General features: G+C 34.6%; 2 protein-coding genes across 2 annotated transcripts; one reads left to right on the forward strand and one right to left on the reverse strand.

The window, feature by feature from the left end:
* Nucleotides 1-1,391: 1,391 nt before the first annotated feature.
* On the forward strand, nucleotides 1,392-3,546 carry LOC107780976 (uncharacterized). Its single transcript, XM_016601601.2, has 4 exons — nucleotides 1,392-1,644; nucleotides 2,245-2,296; nucleotides 2,368-2,435; nucleotides 2,802-3,546. The coding sequence occupies exons 1-4, from the start codon at nucleotides 1,504-1,506 to the stop codon at nucleotides 3,426-3,428; spliced, it is 888 nt and encodes a 295-aa protein (XP_016457087.1). The 5' UTR covers nucleotides 1,392-1,503; the 3' UTR covers nucleotides 3,429-3,546.
* A 114-nt stretch (nucleotides 3,547-3,660) lies between these two features.
* Nucleotides 3,661-9,987, reverse strand: LOC107780977 (pumilio homolog 24). The gene is made up of 17 exons (XM_075257335.1): nucleotides 9,654-9,987; nucleotides 9,359-9,412; nucleotides 7,667-7,728; nucleotides 7,461-7,542; nucleotides 7,253-7,376; nucleotides 7,066-7,149; nucleotides 6,758-6,872; nucleotides 6,183-6,333; nucleotides 5,989-6,102; nucleotides 5,822-5,893; nucleotides 5,612-5,662; nucleotides 5,470-5,520; nucleotides 5,261-5,368; nucleotides 4,901-5,092; nucleotides 4,585-4,659; nucleotides 4,173-4,420; nucleotides 3,661-4,090 (listed from the first exon to the last, which is right to left on the reverse strand). The coding sequence occupies exons 1-17, from the start codon at nucleotides 9,885-9,887 to the stop codon at nucleotides 3,979-3,981; spliced, it is 1,929 nt and encodes a 642-aa protein (XP_075113436.1). The 5' UTR covers nucleotides 9,888-9,987; the 3' UTR covers nucleotides 3,661-3,978.
* Between the last annotated feature and the right edge of the window lie 236 nt (nucleotides 9,988-10,223).

Raw genomic sequence — 10,223 nt, forward strand, 5'->3', positions numbered from 1 at the left:
CTAATATTTAAGATTTTAAAAATACTATCAAACCTTTCCTTATTTGAATTATGTATACACTCCTAATATTTAGGAATTTCAATCGTTTTTCCTTTTTGAATAATTTGTGCCAAGTAACAAAGTAGGCAATATTTTCGCTTCTGCTTACATATACACGTACCATACTTTTAGTTTTATGTACCTGATCAAATCTAAAGTTGTGTGAATTTGTATTTTCCAATTAATTAATGTGCGTTGGGACTTGGGAGCTAATAACAAATCATCATTTTAGTGCGTTGGGAGCTTGACTTACATTATTATTGAGTTTGCCTAATTTAAAGAGTGAATATTACACAAACAAAAGATATAGAATAATAATTTTATGAATGTTATGATGTTAGAGTCAAAACTAAAAAGAAAGATATTGATTTTGTCTTAGAATTCCATACTTTGTATGGTTTATAAAAGAATTGTAACATTTAAAAAGCGATATTTTGACTTAATGACCTTGCTATTCTGTTTGCCTAATGTAGAGAGACTCTATGTTTTATTTTAAATATTCCGCAAACAAAAAATATAGGATAATATAACATAAATGCAGACTAAAATAATTTTATAAATGTGTGGAAAAATTTAGACAAGTTTATAAAAATAAAAAACTTTTACTTGGTACTCAAATGAGAGAAAGTCAATATAGAAAGAGATTTTAAAACCTTCTCTTTTTACTTAAAAAGTCACTCTAACAAAATTAAGAATTTGCTTCTGCACTGTCATAGCTTAAGCATAGCATCTTCAACGTACCGGTGTTATAAGTGAAGTTAGATTGACAAATAATGTCATGTTTTAAAATGTAGTTGTTGGACTCTACTTTTGTGATAATAATTTATTCGTTCAAGTCGAAAAGAATTCACATATTAATTCGTATTGATTAAAGAAATGGAATAATTTGTATTTTGCTCACGAAAAAGAAAAGCGACTAACTTCTGTAAGTTAGCTGATCATGTTTGTGTTTTTAGAATAAAACTAAGATTAGCATTCATCAATTTCAGAAGCTCAACTAAAAAAGTAATATCACATTTATGTGATTTATAAAAATATCCACTCATTGATCGAGATGGGGTACACGCCAGCCTATAGCTAGTACGTTAAGAAAAGTAGGAAAATGTTCAAAATTAACATGTCTTTCGTTATAACATGAACTTGGTTAAGCAAGATGTTAATTAGTCAAAGATCAAATAGTATGATGCCACGAGTCAACATTAACAGTAATCATACTCGCCCTCTTCGTCCCAACAACTGAACAACTTTTGAAAAACAAATCTATAGTCCCGCAAACTGTGCGCTTCTTTTTCTTAACCGCTCCACCCATTCTTAAATTCTATTAACGCTCTTAATTAACTCTCGCTATACTCTATACATATTCCACCTATAATCATAATTAATCATCATTGCATTTGATATTTGGTATAGATATTCAAGTAATTAATAATCATTGCATTTGATTATTCAAGAATTGCATTCTTCATGGGAAATGAATCTGCAGATGCAAAATGGCAATTGGTCTCAGAGATTTGTAAACTCTCTAAAGGGGTGGTTCCTTGTTCCCATCAACACCATTTGTATCCCAGAAATTCGGCATTCATCAACTGGTATCTTGTTCTTGATGTACGTATATTTTCTAGTTTCTTCTCTTTATTGACATGCGATGCAATGCAAGTTCCCTATTGTGTTTGTTTCCTTCTTTCTGTGGTATAGAGTTTACAACAAATTGTGGAATTAGGCTAATAAAACGGGCAGCAATAGTCCTACTGAAATTCCAACTCATGACACTATAATTCAAATTATGACTTTTGTCACTCAGTGGCAAAGCTAGTAATTTACTCAAAGGTATTCAAATTTGAAAGAAGTGCAAAACATTCCGATAAAGGGTGTTTAATATGTGTTACATACCTCTAAAACGTAATATTTTATCTATACACACAGTGTAATTTTTCGACGACCACCCTTGTAACCATGTGGCTTCGCCACTAATACTAATTTTTCCTACTAGGGACTTAACTTGTGTTTTTTTCCCCACATTGTTAACAAGGAAATAAGCGATGTTCAATTGGATGGTAATTGCCATGAGTCTAATTGAATTTGAACTTGTGACACTGTATTTTTAATTGTAACTTCTTGGTCATGGGGTTGTCTTTGGGACTCATCTTGTGTTTCCCAGGTTCTATATTTATCAAGAATTTTGATGGTTCTGAATTCTGAGTTCAGGTCGACGAGAGTGATGGAGCAGATGTGATTAAGCAACGATGTCGTAAACTAGGTACAACTAATTTGCAAGATTTAAAGTTCAGATTCTGGTTATTGTGAACTTATAGTTAAACTTGATTGTAGCTTTGCAGCTTCATCCTGATAAGAACAAACATCCCAAAGCTGAGATTGCATTCAAGTTGGTTTCTCAGGTAGGCATATGAACTTTTTTTTCTCGTTTTCTGTAAAATGGTAATGGATTATTATCCAAATTTCTCATTATGATAATTTGATGATGCAAGAATTTAAAAAAGAAAAAGAAGAATCATGTTCAGTTGGAGTAGTTTTAAAGTTTTTCTCTACTCTCCCTCTCTTTATAGCTACTTTTTTTTTTTTACCCCTATATTCTTGGGAAGGATATCATTTACGCACTCCATGATTTGGAAATTTACGTGCTTTTCCTTGCAAAGAAAACTGATGAATAGTGTCCCTGTTTCCTTATTTTTCCCTTTTGAATAATTAGGCTAAGAAAGGCAGATAATTACCTAAACACCAAAAGAACTAATGTTTTGTTACAGGCATATGTTTGCCTGACAGATGAAGCAAGCAGAGAAACTTTTGAAGCAGACAGAAGAAGCCACATATGCCCTAAGTGTCACATAAAATCAAGTGAAAAGCCTCCTAGACATGGCAATGTTGCAAAAGTGGCCAAAACATTTACTACTAATGAAGAGGCACGGCCAGTTTCCAGAACCAGAAGCAAATCAAGTGAAAAGCCTCCTAGACATGGCAATGTTGCAAAAGTGGCCAAAACATTTACTACTAATGAAGAGGCACGGCCAGTTTCCAGAACCACAAGCATTTCACGTGTTAAAGAACTAAAAGCCAGATTTATGGAAGAAGTTGCAGTTATAAACACATGCCTGAAGGCGAAATCTCCACCTTCTACTTGCTCGATAGAACCTCAGACTTTCACAAGACGGAATGAAATACCAATCTTCAATCCATTCAATTATGAGTTACAAGGCTATCCTCATCCTAGCAATTATAGGAAGTTGCTGCATAGATTTCAGGAAAGAAGCATTGAGAAACATGTTTCTAGCAGTCGCGACTGTAGCTATCCAGCGTTTGAGCTTAGATCAGAAAAGGAAGCTTATGTAGATAGATTCAGTAGAACCGGCTCTAAGCATAAGTTCTACAACTAGCAGACACCATGATGCACTTTTCATCTCCTTTAAGGAGTCATTTAGTGTTTTACTCCTGGTGCAGTGTTTGGATCATACTACATTGAAAATATACAACTTACAGCTAACAATGAATGCTTCATTCAAGTTTTCAACCTGAGTTTCCCTATACTTTACTCCTTTTGTAATTTCTGCAGACTTCTCCATGTTGTCATAGACAAATCAGGACGACTTCAAACACCTCCAAAAGATGTTTCTTAACGATAAACAGACAAGAGCTTTACTGAATATTAGGAGACAATGCAAGACTAAAACATAACAAAAGTGTTCCATATCTTTATATATGGTACAACCAAAAGAAAAAATATTCATTCTTTTATCGTATCACCTATTCATTGACTTGATAGAAAACTTCATCTTTTGAGTGTGAAGACATTTGCCAGGAACTCGTCCTATGCGCTCCTTGATCACTATAATAACCTTGGACACTGGAGTCCAAATGCTTGATCAATCTAAACAAGATCATGGACTTGTCATCCTCATTGTTGGCTCATTCTGCTTTGGCAGCAGATCATTTGGCTAATTTGAGGATACCATCATCTACCAAGGACTGCACTTCCTTCTTCACAAGCTTGTGTACCTTAGAACTTGAAGTTTCCAACAGTGCACTAATCACTTTCGCACTGCAAATTGTAAAAGAAGTCAGAAAGAGGTTTTTCCTCTGCAAATTTGCTTGAAAGGAGGAAATGAGTTCAACAAACCAACCTGTGGCCTTGAGCCCAAATTGCACATTTTCCTTTCAGGGCTTTCTCATACAAAGTGCAAGCAAAAGAAGGGGAGTCCAAGATCAGTTTTCTGATGGTCCTGCTAGAATGGAAGTGTTCAAGGAGATGTTCTTTATCTGATTCCTCCACTTTAGGATGTGCTGCCAGAGATGCTATAGCATCATGTAAGGTTTTCAACTTTCCATCTAAAGTTGCGTGAAAGATGCTGTCTGCACCTCCCATGGCAACCTATATTTTTAAAAAAAAAAATCTATAAAGCCAATAAAGATAGAAGGGTAGTTCAGGAAAGACATCCAACATTTATTCAGGAAAACTATTTTAGGACAGAGTGGTATTTAAAGGTTATGATACATTAATAATGCAATAAGTTTATTAAATCAACATGACAATACCTCATAAATGACCTCTTTACCAAAGTTTGATTTTAGCAATTCCCCTGCCATCTCACAACAGGCATCGATGAGTTTCTGCAATATTGATCAGGAATGACTTGATAAAGGGGATAAAGTTGAATACACAAACGACAGGAGAACACAGAAGACATTTCATCTAAACGAAAGGATAAAGCTTTCAAAGAGCCTTGAGAGTTAAAAAGAGTGGCAGAAGGAAAGGATCACAGAAAATGAAATGGGCAAGGCAACAAGCTTGATAACTGAAAGTAAAAAACAGCTCTATAGATATATGAATGAGAAAGTAGATAATATTAACCTCAGCTAACCCACTATTGACCAATAATTCTTTCCGCCTTGTAAGAGGATCCTTCTTTCCTCCTTCGCTCAAATGTGAACTTTGGGTGGCATCAGTTGAAGCACCTGCGTCACAGCTATCTTCTTTATCAGCTTCACCAAGCCCTGAAGCTTCGGTTTCTTCATCCAATGCAACATTTACTTTTGAGGGGCTCTATCAATTTTTTTAAACGATCATTAAATTTAGCTGTAGCTGCACTGCTTACAACACTTTCCAGAATTTCGTGAAAATATTTTTTTATATAAGATAATGGTGTTTGGGATCGAGGTGTAGTTGTTGATAAGATAATGGCATAATTTCATGAAAAGCTTGAAAAGATACCTTGGTGACAAGCGAAGGAACAGATGAACCAAGAGCTGCTAGCTCATCAGAACTGAAATGGCGCGAGCTATTTGGATGCAGTAATTGCAACAATGGGCGCCTACCATTCTGTGACGGCCAGAACCAACAAGTACAATAATAAAATCACAGGATGCATTGCTGGGGGGCGCGGGGGGCAGAAGATTTTATACAGCAGATGAAGGACAAACCTGATCTGAAAGAAGCTCCGTAAGAATTCCTTCAAGCTCACGAATGATGACCTGCAAGAGTTCAATGAGACCAGCTTTAAGAGTGGAACTTTTTCTAACTGGCTGCAGCCTAGATAAGTTAGGAAAAGCAGCAGGAACAAACCTTTGATAAAAGTTTCGTGTCATCAACAATTGAAAGGATGGAGACAAGCACCTGAAAGTAATTGAGAATGGAAGCTGTGAAACTAATAGAATTATAAAAGTACTATACAAGTGAGAGATGGCATGGATGAAGACTGGAAGTATCTGAAAGAAGTCACAATGGACACAAATAGACCAAAACATTAGTCAAATGCTAGAAAATCATGCTTACCAAGGTGCCACATTTATCACGAGCTATCTTTCCGACCTTGTCTTTCATCCCTTTAATGATTTTCTTTCGGTCCTAAAACAGGAAGGTTCCAAAAGGAATTTGAAATAAGTTCACTTACATAAAATCCTCTAGGACATATTTAGGATATATAAAGAGTGTTCCAAAACCTTTGCAGTCCCATGTTTGATGCAAAATATCCCAATCCTGGATCCATCCTTTGTGTGAATCATTCGAACAAGGTCTGGACTTGACAACTGCTGGATTACATCTGCAGCAGAAGACTTAGAACAAACTAAAATTTAGAAAGGGATGATTCAGAATAAGCCAACTCATTAATTCGTCATTAAGGTTTCTGAGGTACCTGATCAGCAATAGTTAAGTACTCCACAAGTGCCCTGTGTATAATTGAGTGGTCTAGTATTCCTTTCTCCAAAATAGGCTGAAGTACAGAAGTCATGTGCCGTATGACTGAAGCCTTTTGAAGCTTTAGCGTGGATATAACATCAACTATTCTGGCAGTGTCATAAAATGTGAATGGGGGCTAAATCAGAAAGCAAATGCATTCATAAAGTTAAAAGATGAGATATGATGTAAAGTATACTCTTCATAAGAGAACCAATATGATCTAATAGTAATTGTGCACAACAAGCTTTGTTTTTTCGCACCAAAGGTTGCTATCAATACACAGAGGAAAGGCGATTACCCATTTACTCAACAATATCAAATGAAGGAGTAACAGTAAAAGGATACTTAAGAGAAAATGACATGCAGAGTAAAACAAAAAAATAGCATAAGGATCCATCACAAAAAAAAAAAATTGTCATAAGGATATTCCTGTTGAAGAAGTAAAAACATGTCCCAAGCTGACACAGAAAACTATTTAAATAGACAAAAGTACATATGCAGCATGCCATCATTAACAGCTTGAATTTTTACCTTGCTTCCTTCAGTGAGGTCAAATCTTTGAACAACTGAAGTTCGGGGGAATACAGCTCCATGAGAAGAGTTTGTTTCTGAGCTGCATTTCCCAACTGATAAGCATGTTCAACAACTGCAACAGTTAAAGCAGTGGTATTAAGGGAATTATTGGGAAAAATTTCTTTACCCCAAAATTATGGCTTGCAACAGCAAGCAGGAATTGATTTTTAAACAGAAATGCAGGATCAGGCAAAATAGATCAAAAGCTGAGAGGCAAAAAATTAATCAAAACGAAGTTCACAACAATAGGAACCAGGTTATCTTACCAAGTGAACCAACCATATGCCTAAGAAGAGTAGCAACATGCCCATGAAGAGAGGAAATAAACTCCGCCAGCTGCTCCTTTGATGCTGCAAAGCACAAAAGAAGCAGTTAAAAAGACACAAAAGAGGTTTTCTCTTTTTGAGTTGATAAATTGCTCACAAGAATAATTATTAATTCAATCAAGATTACCGGTATCAAGCATCTTTGTCACCAGATGAACTGCATAGGTATTGCTGGCAAGAGTGATAAAATGAGGCCGAATCTCCACAAACACAGCATTCCTTTCATCTTGTGTACAATGCTTCACACAAGTCTAACGTTAACAAAAAAGAGTTAGTAAAACCATATGGAGCATCATAAATCATTGTCATCAACAAGAAGAAAAGGGAGGATGAACCTGAAGAACACGAGAGGAAACATGGGAGCTTGCTATTTCAGGGATCTTCCCTTTCATTTTCTTTAAGGCATCACTCACCAATCTGCATCAATGGATAAAAAAGATTGAGAAACAAAGACATTATAAATACTGAGTAACAAATAAATTACAATCTTCCCACAAGATTCAGGATCAAATCAAATATTTGAAGTTATATGACAACACACCTTGATCTTTCTTCTTTTGCAATATTTCGAGTTCTCATCTTCTCCCATAGTGATGCGAGCTCCTATCAAAAGACCAGTGGTTGAAGGACTAAGCAATTAAGAGCCTGTTTACCAGCTTTTAAGCTATTTTTAACTTGTGGAGGTGTTTGACAACCAAAAAAAGAACTTAAAAAAAGTTAAAATCAGCTTAAAAAAAAGTTAAAACCAATTTACCCAACTTTTTCTAAATTGCCTTAAAAGCCATATTGCTTTGACCAAGTATATTACATTCTTATCCCTTATAATTTTTCTTAATTCTGAAATTACCCCTCAATAGAAAACCTAAAATATGCTTTTTTTTCTTTTCTCCGTTCTGTTGCAGCAGCTTTGCTTTCTTGTTCCTTTCTTCATAACTTCCCTCTCTTTTCCTTTTATTCCTTTCTTTACCGTTTCATTATTATTTTCCCCTCTTTTTCCTTGCCTTTCTTTCTTTTCCAGTGGTGCTCCCTCCCCATCACAATCTTTTTAATAAAACATCACGAGTCAAATTTCAGAGGCAATTGACTCAAGAAAAAGATTTGAAAGTTAGAAACATCTAAATATATTTCATTTATATGTTCATTGGCCATAGTGGTAAACTAGTTAAATTATTATTATATGCCATTGACCAAGTGGTTATTTTAGTCAAATTATTATTATATGTTATTTAAATAAATAATTTATATATATTAAAAATAATTTTATCAAATCATTGAGAACTTAACAAGAGCTAGACATAAATTAATTTGTATAGGAATCAATTTAGCATTAAAAACTTGTAATAATAAGCTTATTTTTAGTGTTATCAACTTTAAGGACATTTCAGTCATTTTAAAAGAAAATGTGCTTAACAGCATTTGTTTACCAAATACTTTCACAACTTGTTTTAAGTTTCAGCACTTTTATCCAAACATGTAACTGCTTATTTATAAAACAAGCTCCAGCATTTAAAAGTGATTTTAAGCACATGTGCTTAAAAGCCATTTTTTTAAGCCAATCCAAACGGGCTCTAAATATGATAACACAAACAGTTTAGCCAAAACAAACAATCAACTATTGGAGTCTTCATAAAGCCATGTTAAGGTTGAAGCACCATTGTGATAAAAAATATTTCAATTAAAATTTTAGATACAAATTGTACACCCCCGAGGCCATCAGATCACATCCAGTTTCAGCACCAACCCCCTTGGTTTATTTGTAAATTCAAGCAATCCTTACATTTCCTATAAATACATTTATGTACAGATTCCACTAGGATAATAAGATTGAATAGAAATTTTTTAAGAAAAACATATTAAGATGAAAAGAAGTGTAATAGCAGCAGTAAAGCACAAAGTGATGACAATACAAAGATGAAGAGTTTGTTAAAGTTTAAATTTAAAATAAAGGTGCCAATAATTACTATTATCATTATCATACTTGATAAACAAAAAGGCCGTTTACAGATATCATTTCATCTTGGCTTTGTTTAAAGATGTAGAGAAATGGCATCTTTATCTATGACAAAATAAAAATGCAATGTTTTAACATCTGTAAACGAAACCGAAATACAGATTGATTCATCTTTCTTTCACCATAGCCATCAGAAAGATAAAATAGCCTTGGTAAATTTCAAAAAAATAAAAAATAGTCAGCGGTATTAAAAGTAACTTAAAGCTTAAAAGAATGTAGTACTTGCTCCAATGTGTAATGTTTCTTCCTCTTTTTCTTCCTTGCTTCAGCTAGCTCCTGCAACAAAACCCCATTATTAACCAAACACTAATCAAAAGGACTTTTTGCAGCTCAAAATTATTTACTTTTCAAATTAGAGCAAAGATTAATCAAATAAAACGATCTTGGGACTGAAATTTCAATCTTTTCTCCATTTGCATTTCCCCCCGGCCCCCATTGCCAAAACTTTAACGAAACTACGAAAAAAGGCGAATCTGGGACTCATAAATATAAAAGTTTCACAGCAAAAGCAGCGTACTTTTGCCTGTATACGACGCTGTCGCTTGGTATCAACTGGGTCGTTCCCAACATGAGGCTTAGGTTGTTGCTTTTTATCTCCCGGCTTTGAAAATTTATTATGGGGTTTCTTCAGAACCTTAGCGGGAACACCAGTTGATGATTTCAGTTTCTTGGGAGTTGATTTCCCTCCGGCGGCTGCCGGAGCATGCTTTCGCTTTTTGGAGTCGTCTCTTTTTTGGGGTTTAGCTGCCATTGCTGTTTTACTCTGAGATTCAGCTTCGCTATGGTCTGTGAGTTGGGGTTTTGCAAGGGTTTTAGTTTGTGGGTTGGGCTTTGCAGAATGAAAGACTTGAGGGCCGTTTGGTTCAAAATTATGTGGGTTATATGATTGGAAATTTTACACCCTATAGAAAAGCTTAGTACCCTATTTATTTTAAATAAATACCATTTTAAAATATCACATCTTATAGATACCTTATATACTTTATAGCAAAATATCTAATTATAGTTACATCCTACATTTAAGGCACCATATATGCTAAATAATATTTTTCTCTCTCCTTTTCTGAATTTTCTCTCACTTAATCAC

The sequence above is a fragment of the Nicotiana tabacum genome, chromosome 7 (assembly GCF_000715075.1).
Source record: "Nicotiana tabacum cultivar K326 chromosome 7, ASM71507v2, whole genome shotgun sequence".
Lineage (NCBI taxonomy): Eukaryota > Viridiplantae > Streptophyta > Magnoliopsida > Solanales > Solanaceae > Nicotiana > Nicotiana tabacum.